At 36.8% G+C, this 20,679-nt stretch overlaps 1 protein-coding gene across 1 annotated transcript in view; it reads left to right on the top strand.

The window, feature by feature from the left end:
* MYO6 (myosin VI) overlaps positions 1-20,679 on the top strand; it is an 82,676-nt gene that overhangs the window by 11,173 nt on the left and 50,824 nt on the right. The window contains exons 3-11 of the mRNA XM_035901498.1: positions 629-702; positions 2,720-2,849; positions 3,716-3,821; positions 5,734-5,789; positions 7,997-8,094; positions 9,948-10,112; positions 16,502-16,582; positions 18,313-18,321; positions 19,184-19,364. Of these exons, the coding sequence (XP_035757391.1) occupies positions 629-702; positions 2,720-2,849; positions 3,716-3,821; positions 5,734-5,789; positions 7,997-8,094; positions 9,948-10,112; positions 16,502-16,582; positions 18,313-18,321; positions 19,184-19,364 (900 nt within the window). The remainder of the gene's footprint in view (positions 1-628; positions 703-2,719; positions 2,850-3,715; positions 3,822-5,733; positions 5,790-7,996; positions 8,095-9,947; positions 10,113-16,501; positions 16,583-18,312; positions 18,322-19,183; positions 19,365-20,679) is intronic.

The raw sequence follows: 20,679 nt of genomic DNA, 5'->3' as shown, positions 1-20,679 counted from the left end.
CGCCCAACAGTTTCTTTGCGGAGGCCTAGTAGCAACAAAACACAGAATTGAAACCTGAAAGGTTGCGTTGGTGCCTGGTGTTGCAACGATGCCTGCCGCCGCCTCTAGACAGTATTTCCTGATTGAATCAGTGAATATGAACTTACAGAAATCTCCAGGAGCCAGCAGTTATTCTAAATGTCAGTTAGGTGGCATTACCCTGGGGATACTGTGGCTGAGATTGGAGAGGGGAGCTGGAAGGAAGGAAAGGGTTGGTGTTAGGGATTTTGGTAGGCATTGGTTTCTGTGCTTATGGGCCAGCATGGAGGGAGATGTCCCATGTTTGTCTGAAAGGCTGGTAAAAGGGAGCTTACACTGAGCAGGGCCTGTGTTGAGACTCCTGGAGTCTGACTCTTCCTTCAACTGGAGTTACAGAAAGTTGCTGTACAGTAAAGAGCAGGTCTACCGTTTTTAAAGCGTATATTGAGTCAGCAGTTCTGCCTCAAGACAGTGTAAAGAAATGATAGGATTAAACTGTAACCAAAGAGAGGGGAAGTAAAATTCTCCTTAATCCTAAGATTTAGTTTTTCAGCTGTACACAAAGATCATCCTGAGCTCTTAAAGGTATATGATTGTGTTTTACTTGCAGGTTCACTTATGTATTTAAATGAGGCCACTCTCCTTCACAACATCAAAGTTCGGTACAGTAAGGACAGAATTTACGTAAGTATTATGTGACGTGACAACCAGTTTAATGATAGATCTCCTTTCAAAAAATCATCAAACCAAAGGTTTCCAATTCTGTTTTTTCCTAAAACAGAAACTAAACCAAAATGGTAACACTGGAAGTTTAGGAGGTTTTAGTACTTTTTTTTAATTTTACATTGTTTGAGATCTGCCTCACATTAATCATATTAATGTTAGCTGATTTTTACCAGACAGAGCAATAGATTTTTCTCTATGTGACTGTTCGTGTGCAACCATAGCACGGTGTCGGATCATAGAAGTCTGTTCCTGCAGGTAACTTGCTTCACCAGTAGAGTGGCTGTTAACAAAGCTGGTTTTCTTTCTTCATTATTTTTGAACGAAGCAAACAGGTGCCGTCTTTGACACCTCCTAGCTCAGATGTCCATCTTAATCTTTTATATTGCTATCAGATTGCCTAATTGTACTTAATGAATTCTGACTAAATTACATTTTGTCCTTGCCATCTGCCTGGACACTGACAGCTGTGAAACAGAAGAAAGATAAGGGTTTTCTTTCTTTTTATTTTTTTTCTAATAGAAAGCTGGCTAGTGATAATACAATACAGTTCTACGTATTTCCTAAGTGTCTGTGTTAAAATAAGCAACTTTTGTGTTAGTATACTGTTGTAAAATTAGTTAAATGCTTTTATAAAAATATAAAAAGAAAGTGTAGTTTTTTTCCTTTGTTGCAGTTAACTTTACACAGCTATAAATTCTTTGTGGTTCAAGATCAAGGACCAGCTTTAAAATAAATAAATAGAAATGGCCATTTGAATCCTGTTCTGGAAAAACAGTAATTAAAAAACCAACCCAAAGAACCTCCAGGGAAGTAAAATTCTAAAACCAAACTGGTTCTGAAGTGGGGTAGTATTTAGGTTCATAAAGCCTTTCTTTATTGTAAACAAATACTACTAATATGTTGTCCTGAGCAGGTGTATTTTCTAGAGGAAAAACAAACAAACCGACCAACCAAGGTTCAATTTATCTTTTAAGTACTTTTCCCTTGTAACTTTAAGAGAGTTTGAATCAACAACTGGTTTTGCTTTTTGTTTAATGCTGGTTAACAGTTTTTGTCTTGTCACTAAAATGAAAACTAATGTTAGTACTTGCAGCTCTCGGAGAACTCTGTGCATATGTCTTCCTTCAGTGAAATAAGTCTTGAAAATAGAAACGTCTAAGAAAATTCATATATAGTGTGTGATCCAGCCTTCTATCAATATATCACGATAGTGTGTATATTTCAGTTGTTTAGGAATATGCTTAGTAGCAACAAACGAAATAAGTTATTCAAACTGAAGGTTTATTTAGTTTTCTTCAGACCTTTTCCTGCAAATCTCCTTTTTTCTGTGATTCAGACCCCTGTTCTTCCTTGTATGTAATCTGGCTGTTACAACCAAGCTATGAAAGTTTTTTTTTTTTCAGAAGCCTTAAAAAAAACTTCAGTCTTCCTTATCCTATGGAAAGGTAAAAAGCAGTCTTGGTTTGAGATTCCTCTCGAATTTCTTCTCTATTAGAGAACATTTGCATTCTGCATTTCTCACTGTGGAAGCAGCCATAGCTAATTTCTCTCGGCTGAATGCTTTTAAAAAGATATTGAAAAATTATCCTCCTCACTGGAGGAGAGTGCGTCATGCTAGCCAGGAGCTTAGCTCATTCACATTTGAGGAGGAGGTTGCAGCGCTCTGTCCTTGATCCAGTAACTCGGACAATAGGAAATAATTTAAAAGGAGATTGGGAGAAAGGTCAAATTCAGGACATCCCCCACAGCTCAGTGGTTAGGAAACTCTCCCGAGAAGTGCTTTTTCATAGGAGTCCTGAGAAGATAATTAGAGGGACACTGAAAATATATCCGTTCTCGTATCTGCCTTGGCTGGAGAGCATTGTAAATGTAATTGTTACACTTACTCTATAGTCTTCAATAGTAAGAGAAAATTGCTGTTAACTGCTTGGTTGGATACTAGCTAATAGTTTGCTGTTAATTGTTTTCTTCACAGACCTACGTAGCCAACATTCTTATTGCAGTGAATCCATATTTTGATATACCTAAGTTTTATTCTTCAGATACTATTAAAAAGTACCAGGGTAGATCACTTGGAACATTGCCACCACATGTTTTTGCTATTGGTATGTATTGAGCCCGTATTTGTCTTTTACAAAACAAACATTAAGTCCTTTGCAGTTATCCATAGATTGCCACCTGTAAAAGTAATTAATTTACTTTAAACACTGCTTGCTGAAATTGCAAATCTTCCCACCCTTGATAGGCCGTTTGAAGAAAATGGAAATTAGCAACCCTATTGTTGTTGTTCTGTACCGTTTTATGTCTAAGTGGTTTAAGTATAATTTACAACCATTAAAAAAAAAAGACAAAAAAGAAATTCAGATTTTCAAAGTGAAGAATGCCATAATTATGACTGGCATTGTCTTTCAGTGTAGTGATTTTCTTTGCCTTTTATTATGTTGCCAGAGCACACGCACTGTTTCTTTTTATATGCTTGTGTTACAGGCAGAAAGTGCATTTAAATGTTACTAATGTGATAAACCTGATTTCAGGGAAAAATAATTGGAAACTACAAATTAGCATTTGACTTGTTAAAAGCCTTCTCACCGTGTTGCCTTTTGTTTTGTAATCAAAAGTATAAATAGCTGGGGGTTTGGGACATGTTGCATGCAGGGAAAACTATCCCCGTTTTCCAAGATTCCTTGTGTCAGATATTACTTGTTACAAAGGGCACCTGAAAGTTTCCTTTTAAAGGACACATTAAAGTAAGATTGGTTACAAGCTTGTGAATACGTTTAGCTCAAGAACTTTAATTCTAGGTGGTGTTTTTTGGTTTATTTTGTCCTGGATGTAGTTGACTAGGGCTTTATTTCCAAAAAAATTTTCCTGAAAATGTTGCATTTTAATTTTTTTTAGGTAGCTTAACTTTATGTTTGCAACCGTCCTGAATATTATTTTTTGTCATGTTTAATGTATTCTTCTTTTGAAGCTGATAAGGCATTCCGTGACATGAAAGTGCTCAAGATGAGTCAGTCCATCATAGTCTCTGGAGAATCGGGAGCTGGCAAGACAGAAAACACTAAATTTGTTTTGAGGTTTGTGCTTCTGGACCAAAGTTATTAACTGAATTTTTTTGCATTGATGCATTTGGTTGGCGCACAGACAGAGCAAACTGTAAAGTAATTAGTAGGTTTAAGTCACAATTCAGTAAGAGACTTATGCATATGCTTTTAACACAAGAAATTCATAGGGTTAAACTTAAATGCTGACATGATAACATACAGAAAAGGCTGTGTATTCATGGAAACCTTAACTTGGTTGTAGTGACATCATGTAGTAGTTATGGTTTATGACGCAGTCATTTTGGTATTGCACATCTGGTATTGTGGTAGGTAGAAATGTAACTAGGCACTTTAACTGTATCTTGCAGGACACTGTCAGTTTTGCCATAAATGTGCATTTCTGTGTTCTCCTTGCCTTTGTTTCTTTAGTTTGCTAAAGCATCCAGTGTTTTTAACTCCTGATTTTTGAGATTACTGTAGAGATTCTGTAATATACTTTACCCCAATTTACTGAATGAGATTGATTAATGTGATTTATTTATGTATGGATGTTCATGTATGATCGATACTAAAGCAACCATATTAAACTGCATGGTGGCCATGTTGCTGATATATATCAGCCTTGCTTCCTCTTGCATGATTTTAATGTTTTTGACCATATTTGCTTTATATTTTACCTGCTTTATATCACTTTGGAACACTGTGTAACTAGAGTGCGCTGCTCCATTAAATTCACCTATATCATAGGTGGCCTGATTATCCAGGGAAGCACAGTGCAGGCAGTGTGAATGTGCTCCCTTCCCCACCTTGTCCTTGTTTCCCAGTATAAACCTTTAATTCCCTTTTCCCTGACATCATGTATTCTCTAGTATGTATGCACAGTAGCGGTATTATCTTCCACATCCCGCGAGTAATTGTCACGGCTGTCTGTCCTTCACGCTGCTCTTCTCTGCCCCTGTGCAACCTTTAACAGGTAGCTGTAAGAATTACTGCAAGGTGCTGGTAATGGTTTTTACAGGGGGCATCTAAACTTTGATCCTGCTAAGAGTAAAAAAAGAGCACAGGCACTGGGAGAATGTCTCCTGAGGAATGCTCTCAAAGGAGGTTATTCTTCCGCTTCTCAGCAAAGGAAGTTCTGATTACATGGCAGGCAAATATCACTGCTGCTGCTTCTCCCCACCACCCGCCCCCACAGAGTCCGTGCACAAAACATCATTGAGTTTTAAAAGCAGGAAGGTTTTACCCTTGTGTGATCAGAAAGCAAAAGGTACTAATACTGTTAGCACTCCTAAACTTTTTTTGGAAAGCCTCATTTCTGAGAGCTGTTTTTAACTCGTCCCAGATTTACTCCTGGATTTCCAGAAAGCGTGCCCTGTGCACAGGAGGGGCTAAAAAAAAAAAGCAAGCGGCAACTTTGGAGAAAGTATGTTATGGATTTATTTTCAAATTTTTTCCTCAATTGGTAAATTGCATCTTACCTAGATTATGCACCTGCAATTTCCCATCTCACCGTCTCCACGTGGGATTTTTATTAACAGTGATAGTTATGAACAGAGAAGCTGTATGCATGGAACCAGTATTTAATTCAGGAAATATGTATGAAACCTTATGCGTTTGCTAAGATTATTAATAAATACAGACAGTACAGTGATAGCTTCATCATTTGTTTAAAAGTGTAATTTCCACATGCGTGTCTAGGAGAAATTTCTAGTGTATCTTGAAGTATTGAAAAAAAATCTGAAGTCTGCAAGAATATTTTTGTTTTAACAAAAAAGAAAAGTCACACTGTATTTATTTTAAAAGATACACGTATCTGGAACTTGTAATCAGTTTTCTTTCCCTTTGGTAAATGGTCAGTAAGTATGGTGCACAAACATGCTAAGTCCTGTTGAATTGAGGTAACCTGACACATGAAAGAGACTGATATTTTGATCTTGCTTTACAGGTATTTGACAGAATCCTATGGTACTGGCCAAGATATTGATGATAGAATTGTAGAAGGTACTAAATTTTCTTTAATTGAATTAAAGGTTCCAATAGGGTTTTTTTTTTCCCCCCCTCAAATTTGAAACATCAATCAACACTAACTAAATAAAAGCTAGGATAGAAATACTATCAGATTTCCTAGGGCATCATTTACTGATAGTTTACCTTGATCCTAAATTCTGAAAACATATTTTTTATTTGTCGTTCGCTTTATTTTTATTTAATGTAGTGTCATATAGTCTTTGATCTAGAAAATGTTTAAGTGTGTGTTTGAGTTGAACCTCACAAATGTGTACCCAAGATCGGATTTTATGCTGTGTGAAATCTGCAAGGACAAGATTATGTTCTCATTGCTACCTGTTAGTACCAGGGAAGAGTAATTCCTCCTCCTCACCATAAAGTTCTTGAAGTCAGATAAAGCATGGAAGTTCTTTAAAATTATGGTTTTGGGTCATTTTCCTGTTATGTCTTTTTTTTTTTTTTGTCAGAAAGCACATAATTCGGATTAACACTTCCATTGTGTCTATAATAGACTCTCAAACAAGGTCAGAAGAGACTGTATTGATCATCCAGTTGAGCCTCTTTAATGTTGCATGCACTTCCTAATTGAACAGAAAATAACTTTTTGAGAAAATATAAATATCTCACAACCAAACAACCCTCAGCCAATCTAATATGTCAGGTTTAGTCTTCTGTAGCATATAGTAGATTTAGTTTGGAATTTCATTACTCTGTCTTTTTCTTAAACCAAAAATGTCTGTTTTTTCTTTGCTTTAAATGTTCTGTTTTCAAATTCGAGCCACTGGATTATTCAAGAGAACTACTACAGGCTTTAATCTCTTGTTGCTGTAGGTTTGCTTAGTGAAATCCACTGTGTGCTAAAGGAACTCAGAAAGTGGCCAGGAGTTGGATAATGCCTGACGCAGTATGCGATAAAATTAATTGGTACTTGTAGGTATTAGAAAAGTTTGGGGTTTTTAATATAAAACAGCAGCTGATGCATGAATTTTGAAGTTTTTTAGGCACAATTTTAATGAGCACGCTTACAGCATATGTATTAGTAGAGGAACCGTTAACCTGTCTGAAAGGCCTCTTGCAGTTTATTTTCATTCATAATCTTTTCTTCAGAACTGTTAATATTATGTAAAACACCTGAATAGTTACCAAAGATCTCTTAAGAAGTCAGTTTTGCAAGTCAGATTTGCATTTTCGTAAGCTTTAAGTATAAAAAAAAATTAAAACCTAGCCAAACCAAAAAAGTTAGTGCTGATGATGTCCTACTAAAATTGTACATTATCATCCATAACTTATCCAATCATTGTAGTTATTCCTTCATTCTTTAATTTTTGTATGAGCAGATTTGTAGATGGTTGTCAGTGGAGGTTTAAATCGGAGTTTCTGCTCACTTGGTTTCCAGTGCGTACTTTTTTAGCTAAAAGCCTTAAAAAATCTTGCTGATATTTTCAATGGTTTATTGTTAGCATGATTTAGTAAATCGTTTTTCTTTGATCTTCAGTGCTAGTAAATGTAGTCTTTCAGAGGCTTGGTGTTTCATAACTACTAAGTGTTTTCAAACTGCTTAAACTGTGCATGATGTGGATATATATACATATATGCTTTAGATTGCTGCTACTCTTTCTGTTTGAGCTTTAAGGCATTTGAAAATGGCAGCCAGTAAAAAATAAAATCACTCAGTCACTTAATTGACCTAATTTGAAAGGGCATTTTTAAAGTTGTTTTTGAAATTGACACACTCTTCTAATACGATTTTTTTATTCCCTAATCAATCTAACATGTTGCACGCATGACATTTAAGTGGCGCTTTTGTCTGTGGGATAAGTGGGTAGTTTAGATTTTATGAATAACAACTCATTGGGAGGTATCAAATTGTGCGTTGTCTCGTGTAGTTTATCAGTTATTTGCCTACATGCTGTAGAAGAACATCACTGAATAATTTCTGATGTTTGTCTCTGAATTTCTTACAGTATCAATTCAAATACTTTGCAATGTTATGTGATATTTAAGTACTTCATTGTAAGTTCCACCACAGTGTATCCAGTACAATTTGCAAAATTGATTATTCCTAATAGGTAATATTTCTCCTTTAACTTTCAAACCTTATTCCCAAGAATTTTTTTGAATAATTAGTATGTATTTGTTCTCTCTTTCTTTTTGGTAGTTTGTTGATTGAATTTTAACATTTTACAAATTTTTTTAAACAGCAAATCCCCTATTAGAAGCCTTTGGAAATGCAAAGACTGTTCGCAACAACAACAGCAGTCGTTTTGGGAAATTTGTAGAAATTCACTTCAATGAAAAGGTACTGGAATTTTGATGATGATTTTGTTGGCATAAAACACTAGTGCTAGAATGGAAGTAGGCTGAATAGAGTTATTTATCTTGCACCAAGTAGCTACTGTCCTGCTTTGCAGATACGATTTGTATTCTATCACCTTGAAAGGAAAACCAAAGCCATGCAGTACTGTGTCACTACTGGAAAATGGCGGGTCAAGTCAGTAGGAAAATTGCTTCCATCCGTAACAACGTAAAAATTGTTCCCGTCATTGCAGAAAAAGGCAAAAAGGCATATCTAAAGAATGATTTCCTTGCTGTTCAGTACTTATGCATTCCTTTAATGCACAAATAAGTATGAGTTGCATATTAAATGTAAACAGATATAAATGTATTTTAATGCTTTAATACTTTAAATGAATTATTGATGTTTTTATGTATTTGTGTGAAATTTTGGGACCTCACATCAGTGTTGTGTATGTGATGGGAGTCATGGAATGTTTTTTTGTCAGAAGTACTATTCCCTGTGTAACTTATGAAAAATTTTCTTTGTTTGGGTGTAGTTTTGCTTGGATAGCGTATGTATACACACATTCCACAATGAAGGATGACTGTATAGCTGCCCAGCCTGTCGAAGTTGAAGACCTTTGTTGACAATCCCTGTAGAGATTATGTATATGCCTCCTCATCTTTCTGACTGAGGATGTAAAGAAACAAATTCCTGCAGTTCCTGCCTGGGGAGTTTAAGCTCATCATCTGTTGTTCAGCTTGTGGTCTTTTCCTAAGTTTTCATCCCTTGGTTTTGTAACTAGACTTCAGATCTTTGGTTAATAGTTTAGATAGTAAATAACTAAATTCCATTAAGGGGAGAGGGACTTTATCTGTTAGTCCAGTTCATGTTAATAAATTTATGGAAAGGACCCAAATTTCTACTTGGAATGATGCATTCATGACCTGTCAACTTATCTGTCAACACTTACATGGTGTTTCAAATTAATTGCTTCAGCTGAAGCAAATAGCGCTCAGAGTGTTTTCAGAATCTGCTTAAAAGCCTGTTTCAGCTTTCTAGGGCAAGGTCAGCCTGGTTACTTGAGCCCTTTTTTTACCAGACTTCATAATTCACAAGACTTCACTTCGTGGTGACCTTATTAGGTCTGATTTCTTAAAGGAATATAAGTACAGCCTGGGGCCTCCTGAATGAGTGAATGCCTGCATAACCATAGTCAAATTTGTCAGTCAGTGAGTCCTCCTTAATTGCTGTAATGGCCATAAGATCAGAAATTTTCTTGCTATTAAGATTTGTCTAGGCACAGGGAATTTTATCATAGGCCAGCTTCATGCCTTTCGAAATCTGTGTCAGACTTCCATCTCAGAAAAGAAGTGCAAGTGTTTGAAATAAAATCTTCACTCGTAATTAGCCTGCCTAAGATGTTGTCCAAACACCTTTAATTTTCTTTAATATTCTTTAATTTTCACTCTTTCTTCTCCTTTGCAAGACTGTCAGTGAAATGCAACTAGAGAAGGTTGTAATAGCATGGTAATGGCACTGCCATCCAAACAGCGTGAGGGTGGCTGTAGCAATGCTCTTTGCAGGGACTACTGGAATTCTACCAAGGATTTCTGCTTGCTGGTGTGAAGCAGTCCCTTCTTGTAAGAGGGATGTATGCATATGCAATACGTGAGCCAGAGGGAGAATTTATGGTAAAGGCAATGGTTTCTTTTCTAAGCTTAGTATGTATTAGGTACAGATACATTTTAATCTTCTTTTGCAGCAGTGTGAGTTGAGCGAGCCATGCTCAGACAAATGTAAATTGAAAACTTCTGAACCTCAAATAAACCAAAAAATACTCAGATAATCAGAAAAATATTTCTTCCTCCTAGAACTCGGTGGTTGGTGGATTTGTATCACACTACCTTCTGGAGAAATCTAGGATCTGTGTGCAAGGCAAAGAAGAGAGGAATTATCATATCTTTTACAGGCTTTGTGCTGGTGCTCCAGAAGACATTAGGGAAAAACTCTATCTAAGCTCTCCTGACAACTTTAGGGTGAGTATCAGAGTCGGTGTTTGTAAAGCTTCTCAATTGCCATTCATGGATTTTTCCTACAGATCTTATTAAAATCTCTATTTATTATTGTTGACAGACTCTTTCTTGTTACAAAAATCAGAAGATTTTTTTGTTAAATCTATTTTATCCTGAAATAAAGCTCCCTGCTGTTTTTCCGTATTGGAAGATTTCCTGTACTTTTTCCTCTGTGCCTTAAAATTGAGGAATCTTTGCTTTTTCCAAAAATGTACTGTTGCATACCCAGCTGCTAGTAATGTTGTCATGGGCTCTTGTAGACACATATATTGTGAATTTCTTGGTTGTGGTCTAACTGTTCTGTGGGTAACCCATCTTTTAAGTCCTGAAAACTGCATTTATTTCTTCCTATTCCAGCCATGTGTTTAGGAAGACATAGGAGTTGTCCCATGATGCTTTCTCTTAAATTATTCTTCCCTTACGCTTCCCACCAAGAATCAGACCACGGTGACAAGGTTGTTGTGCTTCTCTGTTCCAGTCCGTGTGCTTTCACATCACTTGCCTTTTCTACTCTGTTGCGCTTTGTTCCTATCGTACTACACTCATTTGCGCTGCTCCAGTTTTGAGCCTTTCCCGTTCTCATTGTGCTCTTCTGTCATTCTTGGTCACTCCAGGTTACATGATAAGACTCACCAGTCCCTTTCAGCTGAAAGCTCACCCTTTTGTCTCCAATTGACCCGAAGTGCATGTGCAGTGCTTCCTGCCAAGATTACTTCTATTCATGAAGCATGATCCTTCCTCTTAGGTTTTTCTTCACCTAATTTATTCTTTCCTTGAGGACTACTTACTATTTCTGAGTTTTGGCTATCTTTCCACAATCTGTTACTGGTCCAGTCAGTCAAGTAATGGAGAAGCCAATACAATGCAAATAAAATCAGTGCTGATAACTATACCTAAATGAAAGTGAACTTAAAATAAACAGTGGGGAAATAAGACTTGAATCATTGTGCTTACTTCTGTAAAAATGTTAGGTTAATGTCCAGTGGCAGGGAAAAAGCAGAGTAGAATTTTAGGAGTTGTTAGGAAGGGAAAGGAGAATGAAATAGTGAGTTATGCTGCAGTGTACATCTGTATTTGTAAATGGCATACACAGTTTTCTCATCCCAGCTCAGAAAGGAACAGTAAAATCCTTGGGTGAAGCAGAGGTCATGGTTGAAGACAAGCTCTTAGTATGGGCCTTTTAATTCAGTCCAGTGTGCCTGTTCTTATGCCTGCTGATTTGTTTACTGCCTTCCCTTCTTCTCCCCATGCTTTATTTTTAGGGGTTTTGCCCTTTTCTGAGACTCTGTGGTTTCTCCTGACTAACCCTGATTCTGTGTTATGTTTCTAGTAGCAATCCCACAAACAGGCTGGCTTTCTGTCCTACCATTAGGTTCTTGCATTCTTTTCCTCCCAAACCTTACACTGAACGGTTTTACTACTTCAGTTTTACTTTTAACTTTTTCCTCCAGCTTTCCTTCTTTCTCCTCACCTTCTCTGTGTTCAGATTTCACTGATTTGTTTTCAGAAATGATCGACAAATACGGTGACATTTCATTTTGCTTTCTTTCCTTTCTTGTCAGTCAAAATTTTTTCTCTATTTTGTTTTCTGTTTACCTGAGTGACAGCAACCCCATTTCCCTTATTTTTAAATTCTCTTAATTTCTCTGTGTAAACTCACGATTATTCCAGTAATTTTTTTTTCTTGAGAAACTAACATTATTATTTGCATGCAGCTTTACTGGTACAACTGTTTCTCATTGTCTTCCCAAATGTCTGTTCTCTTTCTCTTCAAAGCAAGCTTTTGCCATACCTTTCAAGGTGCTTCTAAGCCTATTCACTTCTTATACTGTCATCACCAATTTTACTAGTAAGGTGAAGACTTGTCTTCAATCATTCTTTCCTGCTATTTAATTACATATAAATATATCGGTAGGTTTTTGTTTTGTTGCTCTTTTCCTTTTGACAATCACAATTGAACTGTAAATATCTACAAGTATCACCATGTGCTTTGTTGACTTGCATTGAGAAGAAGAATATTGGCAAATCAAATCCTGCTGGTAAATACTGGTCAGTTGTTTGCTTGTGTTCTGACATTTGTCTCTGTCTCTCCACTGTCTCTTGGCTTATGCCTAGCTTAGAATCTCACAGAGGCAGAATTTTGTGTATTTCTAAAATACACAGACCAAATCTCTGCTGTGGGTTTGGAAGGGTTTTGTAACACAGCCCTGGAGGGCATGTGCAATTACAAGGATATAAATTAATTGATTGTCATCTTTTTAGACTTCCTTGATCTTAAACAGGGTGAGAAGCACTGCTAACAAAGAATTACATTACTGTGATGATTGTTTTCTTTGTTGGTGTATCTTCCTACGTGGTTTTCTAAGTAAAACTTGGACTGTACTTGTCTGTTAGTGTCCCCAAAATCTATTGTACTCGGTTTCATGGGAATTCAGCAGAGAGCTAGAAGCCTTAAAAAAACCAAAGCTCCGACTAGTTTTGTGCAAAGCGGTGGTTGTATAGGTGACACCTAAAGTAGTGCACTCACTGTAGGGAAGGTGGGTGTACGCTGGTGACCGAACAGGTTGTGGCTGCCTTTTGGTGTGGCCAAGTCAACCTCTGTTTACTGCTGAGCCAGGAAGCGGGCACAGAGCTGTAGTGCCATATTGTGCCCATCATACATTTGTACTGTGGTATCTAGGTGATTTTGCTCCCTAAGAGCCATGGCAATATTTTAGGACAAGTTTTCTTACTTCCTTAGAGGCGTTCCTAGGGGCCTTTGTAGACCTTATATTATTTCTTTAAATATTTAATTTGTATCTTCCTATAGTTCATCTGTTTGTACTCACTTGTGCGATAGAAACTTGATCTGATGCGTGTTAAGAAGGAACTGCTTGGTGCTGTAGGAGAACTTTTCTTTTGAAACACTCATCAGACACAATACTGAAAAAAATCCCAACTGCATTTATTTTCATATAATAATAATACTTTTCAAAACTTTCTTCTTTACTGTGCAGTTATTCTGTGCAATATCCTCTTGTATGTTTTAAAGCTAAAATCTTGAAAACAAAATTCAAATACATGATTTTATTGTACAGCCACTTTTCCATTAAAACTTATTTCTTGTAACTAATAGATTTTTTAATTCTGGAACTGAATATGCTGCGTGCCCACTCTTGGGGGATGTTTTTTTTTTTTAATCAAAAACTCTGCTCATGACAGCACAAAAGGTTGTAGTAGTCAAGGGCAGAATTATAACCTGCTTAAAATCAGGCTGGTGCAGTACAGTACTGAACAGCCTGAGTGCCTTTACAGAAGGTACTCGCTTGCCTGTTTCAATTATGAAGAGTTTACAGTCACACCAGCCTTATCACACCATGACATAGTTTTTTGACTACTTCAGAGTTTGCACCAGGTACTTTAATTTCCATTAAGAACATTTATTGCTTTACCGTAAGTTAGTATTTGAATCCTGAGTTCCTTCCTGCATGTGAAGGATCCACTCTGCAAGTTAAATTTAAAAATTTTAACACTTCTGAAATATTTTCTTTTTCCCCTTCTGAAGTTAAAGTAGATAATCTTTAATTAAAAACCAAAAGCCTTAGGATCATTTTCATCTTTGTATATAAATTAATATAAATTTACTTAAAATTTATTAGTCATATTGCACCAAATTTTCATGGATTATCACTTTATAGGAAGTGTTTCGAAAAAACCCAAACCTGTAAAAGGTTAATTTTCTTCCTAAATTTGTATTACTTTTGTCAAGATTATTTTTTCTGTGTTATTCATTCTCATTTGCTGCTTCAGGTTTTATCATAACATGGCTCTGCATAATCATGCTTGTGTCACTTTTTTACTACTTTTTTGTTGACTGCATGTCTGGTTCAAATTTCATGGAAATGCCGTCTTTCAAGCTTCTGATAATAGACGGTGATATTATATTAGGCAAGGTTTGATGATTAATCAGTGTTTTGATATTAATGCTAATTTTCTAGACAAGAAAAACATTCAGGAAAAAACCATACTCTTAAATTGGTTATTTAGAAAAACCTATGCCTGAAGTCGCAGTTTTACGTTGGCTTTGTTGTGCCACTTGTCTTGCGCCTTTCAGTTTATCAAGTCATAGTCCAGATTAGGGCCAGCTTGGGTCCTAGCACTCAAACATGTTTGGCTCAATGCCTGGTTTCTCTTGATTACACCCATTTGACAATAGGATCGTCTCAAATCCAAGGTAATTCTCATTTTTAACAAAAGTGAAACAATTTTAAAAGGTGAAGGATAATTTTGTGCTTTTTTTTCCCCCGCTAGGCTTGCTTCCCCTTGACTTAAGTGATCCCATGTAATCTCCTCCCCATGCATTTCTCCATCGTGGCATAGGTGCACAGTTGCTTGGGGGATGTGAACCAAACCGACTGCGCTGGCTGCACCTGCCTGACCCATCATTGGGATTTTCGCAGCGCTGATGGGGGTTCCCTCTCCGTTAGTTCATCCTTCCCCTGCAGTTCCTCTGGGGAAGTGTGAATTTACTTGGCAAAGGGCTATGAAAATCTGCAGGTTTCTTACACAGCCTTCCTCCAAGCACACCCCCACAAAAGCGTGCAGTCCTGGGTGCCTGCGCTTTAGGTTCCCCTGCAGAAGTTTTCAGAAATTCAAACTCATTGGGTAACCCTGTGCTGAACCATTGTAGGTCTAGGTGCCTTGGGCTGCACTGCATGGCTTCGCAAGTAAAGCTGCATAGTACATCTGTACCTGGAGCATAGCTGATGGAGATGAGGAGATGGATTTTTTTCAGATCTTAATTTCTGGAAGAGAAATCAGATTACCTTATGTTTGGGTCACTGATGTTCTAATGGGGTCTTGTACTTCAAAGTTGGCAAAAAAAAAAAAAAGGTACAATGGTGTTTAGATGTTATATATGAGAACCTCGAGCTGTGTGTTTGCGTGCTTTAAAAATATAATTTCTCGTAGGTTTAATAGGTAAATTTACTTGAGTTTTTAGTTTTCACATGAAAGCCATTACCTTGTGATGAAGTGTCTCCTACATAATGTTGCTACTGAATACCATGCTGGTTCACATTCTCAGCTGGTCAGATCATTTTTCACACTCTCTTCTTGAAAAGTATGACCTTTTTCACTTCCCATCCCCAGTTTCTGGGCTCGTGTTACTGATACTGTAATAGAGGGATATGTTGTTGTGTTTAAAATACGCTGTGCTTTGCATTCTTATTGGCTGATAAAGAAAACTTTTCCATATTTTGTTAAACACCAAGCTAACTTTGAACAGTGTTTCTTGTCACTTTAATATTGACAAGCTAACTTTGAACAGTGTTTCTTGTCACTTTGTTTTAATATTGTATTTGTCACCTAGTTTTCTCCTGCTGTTAGAAATACTTTGAAGAATATTTTGGTTTTTAGAATTTTGTATATAAATTTTAATCAAAGTATAGAATTATCTGTGATCACCTAGTTGAAAACATCTTCTTTGTTTGTGGGCTAGAGCAAAGAATCAGTTCACTTCCTTCAGACAAAGGGCTCTGTCCAAGCTTTTGGGCAGAGTTCTTACTTACAGCTGAACAAATCAGAAAGAAAAAGCTGGCCATCCCATTTAGCTGGAAGTGTCAGTCATTGTCTGAATGCCTGGTCTATTCCCTTTACTGTACGACATGAGATGGATATCAGAAGCCAGATTCTGAATAAGGCTTCTGCTTGAACCATGTTATAAGCTTTTTAATACTCTTCAAGCTTTTTAACATGCTATGTCTTTTACTACCTGTAGAAATATTTAATTGGTGAGGAAAAAATGACCATAAAACTACACTGGACTTAGTACCAGAAGTTCTTTGATCTTACCCCTCTCACCCCCAGATACACTGTATAAAGCCTATATATTGCTGAAAACATACAGATGACTGGTTGTGATTTTTTTTTTTTTTTTTTTTTTTTTTTTTTTTTTTTTTTCTGATGTTCTATCCAGCTTGCTGGAGTAAAGTTTGGTGTTACACATAGGCGAGAAAATTTATTTTCTTGGTTTCTAATTTTGATTGTCTGTTCCGTAATCCCAGACTCCATTAATAGGTTTAATAGAGTCAAACGTTAAGAAAATATTGTGGGACTTAGCAAAATGAATATCCCACTGTGTCAAAAAGTATTTCAGTTGTCAAAACCAAAAAGCTTTCAATAGACATTTGTTACTGTTGCACTTCTGTAATTTACATCTGCAAATGTAAATAAATACATTTTCAGGGAATTAATTCTGAATACCTAGCATGTTGTTGGTATCGTATGATTAAATCAAGCTAGCCTTAAATAAAAGCATATGTTTTCCTTACTTCTGTTGTTAAGTATGCATTTCCTCTTTTTTATTGTTGCAGTATTTAAATCGAGGCTGCACCAGATACTTTGCTAACAAAGAAACAGACAAGCAGATTCTGCAGAATCGCAAGAGTCCTGAGGTAGGTTTGTATCCTCAGTTAGTTTATATTAACTAACGCAGATAGAGTTGAAAATGATGATTGCTGTTCTACAGTGTGGAATGAAATGTTCATTTTACACATCTTTATAGGTCTGAATGGGTACTGTCAAAGCTGCTATATTCAGAACTCTGCTTTTGGAGTTCACTCTAGAAATACATTTTAAGATACATCTTAAAATCCCAAATGGAACAGTTTTACAAACTGTTTCCTTTTCATTCTTATAATAATGTAACACTTAATGCTGCAGCTTGTCTTCTGTGGAAAACAAAAATCTATCCAAGACTTTTTGTAATTTCCTTTTTAAATCTTACTACTGCTAGGAGTAGGTCAAAAGCAGTAGTTTTTTTCCAGAGCCATTTTTACAGTCTGGATTTTTGAAGTGATGCTCCAAACTGTTTTATAAAACATTAATGCAGCCTCACTTCCAGCACGAGCATATCCGCTCCCCGGTACACTGCATTCTTTACTGGTTTTTGTTTTCCCCTTGCTATGAACTGTTACGGCAGAGCATGGCATTTCCTGGAAGAAAGTGTGAAACTTCAAAGCATTTCTTTCCTCTTGCTCCATCTCCATTTACATTTTTTAAAAACTGGAATTACCAGAATTTGTAGCATTTAAGCCTTTGAGCTTGTTTGCATGAGGAGACTAAAGACTTTAATCTGAATTAACAATATATGTGAATTAGAAGTTGTTTAAACGCTACATTAAACTTCTACTGTGCTCTCCAATACACTTTTCATCTATTCACACCTAAAGTATGAATTTTTCATTTGTATAGCTGGAAGATATTTCAGATCTTAATGAAATATGTACTTGGGATTCAGTGGCAGGGCAAGCTGCATATACGTGTGGAATAATACAAAGATTAAGTTTACTCAAGAGCTTCTCTCCCCCCATGACCATGCCATCTCTTTCACCTTTGGAGAACTGGGGCTTGAGCTTGTACGTGGCTCCTGCCTAGCTGTGATAGACAGCTTAGATACTTGCTTTGCTCGGGTCACCGTTGTCAAGTCTGCTTCTGGATTTCTAGTATTTATATGTTGTGACACTGAGCACGTAGTGCCAGTTTCTTTTGCTTGAATGTAGGCTCTTTCCTATAATTGGGGGTGGCCGGAGGGTGGGATACAGAAATGCTGATTTGATATTAGTGGGGGGCAGAAAGGTGGTAGATACTTAATTCTTGTCAAGCATATAGGCTAAGAGATGGGGAGATTTTGCCTCAGTTTACCTAATTTGCTTTTAATTAAGACTTGTAGTGAAGTTGGTAATTTATTCTTACTACTGGAAGATAAACCCATGCAATCTTCTGTTACTGATGTGATTTACAGGTACTTGTACTTGTTCTGTCATAAAATGTGTCCTCTAAAGGGCTTAGCTCAGGCAAATGCTTATTTCAAACTAAGACATACTGAAAGAATAATTCTGAAAATATGTATTGGACATTAAATAGTGGAACATATGATGCCATAATACTCGTATGTTACAGCCTTGTCAACTTGAAGGTGCAATAAATGATCACATTTCAATGATATGAAAACCTAGTCTAGCCACCTAAACAGGAAATATATTGCATTGTTCATTTTTTTTAAATGAGAAATCTAATATTTGCTCTGTCATTTTTTAAAAAAAATATTAAGATTGTTTATTTTAATAACAGTAGCTGGAATAGTAAATTAATACTTAAATTATTTTTGTGTTTTCCTTATCAGGAAGATGAGGTGATCATTTTACATAATTAAGATGGGGTTTAATTTTATTGATGTGTCTAAATGCTGTGTGAAGTGAATTTTTCAGCTGCATGTGGTGTTCTGTTTTGATAAAAATCATGCTAGCTTGTTTGACCCTAACAAGGCTTCTATTTAATTATCCTTTTTAGTTGAAAACGTTTTAAATTGTAAAATCTTAGATCAGTCTGTGCATGTTCAGTTAGTCTCTTGATTGCATGCTGATGTGTTACTGTCTACTACTTAAACCCATTAATAATTAAAATGGCTTTTCGTGTATTTAAATTAGGAAAAACAGCAAAATGTTAATTCGGTATTTTAAAATGTAGCTGGTATTCTTTTAACCTGTAGAACACTGTGAACGGTTTTACTGTTTCTTAGTCACCAGCAAACTTTAACAAGTGTATTTCTCTAAATAAGTCTGCTTGGGATAGGGATAACTCTTCCAATTCTGATTTGTCCTGTACTCCCTTCCCATCCTAGCTAGGGGCTAGAAGCACTCCTTGGTGTAAATGGTTTGAGAGCTTCCTTAACCAAAATCTTCCTTTCCCTTGCTCCCTGTGCTGCATTTCCCTGTCCTTAGCTGTCACACTCTCTAATTTCTGCTTTCTGGAGATAGTTTGAAGTTTGTTTTGAAGCTGAAGTTTGAAGATCATGCTTCACAGTATAAACAAATTAAAACAAATTAGGGTTCTTGCAAAGCCTGTGCTGTATGAAGAGCTCTAATCTCTTCCTACTTAGTTTGGCATGCATTTTTATGCTTTTTGTTCTGGTTTATTCATGACTGGAAATAATTGCTTACATTTACTTTAAAACCACTTACTGAATTTTTTTGGTGTGTCTTGTCGTTTTGTAGTATCTCAAAGCAGGTTCCTTGAAGGATCCGCTCTTAGATGATCACGGCGATTTTAACAGAATGTGCACAGCAATGAAAAAGATTGGACTGGATGATGCAGAAAAACTTGATCTTTTTCGAGTAGTGGCTGGTGTCCTTCACCTTGGAAATATTGATTTTGAGGAAGCTGGGAGCACTTCAGGTTAGATACAGCGTAAATTGTTTTCCACAAAAACACTGACAATGCCTCTTGATTACAGATGATTCCTTTCCATGTGAATTATTACTTTAGAAAGCTGCCTTGTGTTCAAGGGTAATTCAGTCTTAATTCACACCATTTTGAAGTCAAGTTTACCTGTTTGTTTTAAAGTTGCACTTCTTTGCATGCTCGGAAAGCAAATAGGCTCTCACTGAAATTGTTCAAGAACTTCTTCAGTGCAAAGAACCTCAGACGGTGAGGAAAGTCAGTGTTTAGAGAAGGGAAGGAGGACACCAGAAAATTTATTTTCTCTGAATGTTATTCAAACCCATAAATGATTAGACTTCCATTGCAACTACAGGCTTTATTCTGCACTCACCCTGTAGGTGTGCACGCAGGGTGTTCATTTGAACCGCTTCAGGCACTATGTCTCTACCAGAGACCCTCTAAATTTTTGTTGCTGCTTCAAAAAAGTGGGGAACGCCAAACAAAAGCTTTTTACTACAGGTCAGATGGTGTTTCAGAGCTTCCAAAACTAAGTCATGAAAGGCTTAATCTTTTAAGGACTCCCTTCTCCCTTTTTTTTCTTTTTTGGTCAGTGTAGATTTAAGTCATTCAGGGAGTGTTTGACTAGGTATTTATCCCTTTTGGTCTCTTCATTTACCTGTCCAAATGAATTTTACTGAGAACAACGGGAAATAAATGTAAACCTGGCACACGTAGCTGTTGAAGTGTTAGGTTTTGCCAAAGTGTTTGAGTGCTTTGTTGAAGGATTTACGAACCTGTAGCGGCTGGACGAGCTCTGGCCGTGGTGCAGAGCAGGAGGAAGCACGGCTCTCGGCTGTTTACCTGGGAAAATGTACACACCCTTATCTGAAAATGCAAGTGCCAGGGGTCTGCCGTGCCAGGCACTTCTGATCTGCGCACGCTTAGCAAGGAAGTCTGGAGGATTACAGGAACGTGCAAACACAGAAGTTTTTTAATCACTACAGTTAGTTTTTGGTATTAGCACTTACACATCTTGGGATAGTTCTTTCACTTAAAAGCAGGTTAGCTTTTGAACAACCCGCATTTAGAACTATGTTCTAGAAATACAGAATTTCATGCATAGTTTTTTTGGGTGGGGTTTTTTTTGTGTTTTGGGGGGCTTTTTTGTTGGTTTTTTTTTTTTCTTTTTGAGAGGTGACTCTTCACATTTCATATGTGAAGTAATTTCCAGGGGCAAACTCCAATTCCCTCAAAGCTGATGTTACTTCTAGTCGTGATGGCAAGGTCATCATCGCCAGTCCAGCATTCACATTCACACACCACCCCCCTC

This window comes from Egretta garzetta, unplaced genomic scaffold (genome assembly GCF_000687185.1).
Source record: "Egretta garzetta isolate BGI_Z169 unplaced genomic scaffold, ASM68718v1 scaffold9, whole genome shotgun sequence".
NCBI classification, from domain to species: domain Eukaryota; kingdom Metazoa; phylum Chordata; class Aves; order Pelecaniformes; family Ardeidae; genus Egretta; species Egretta garzetta.
This window is presented reverse-complemented; position numbering and strand designations above follow the sequence as displayed.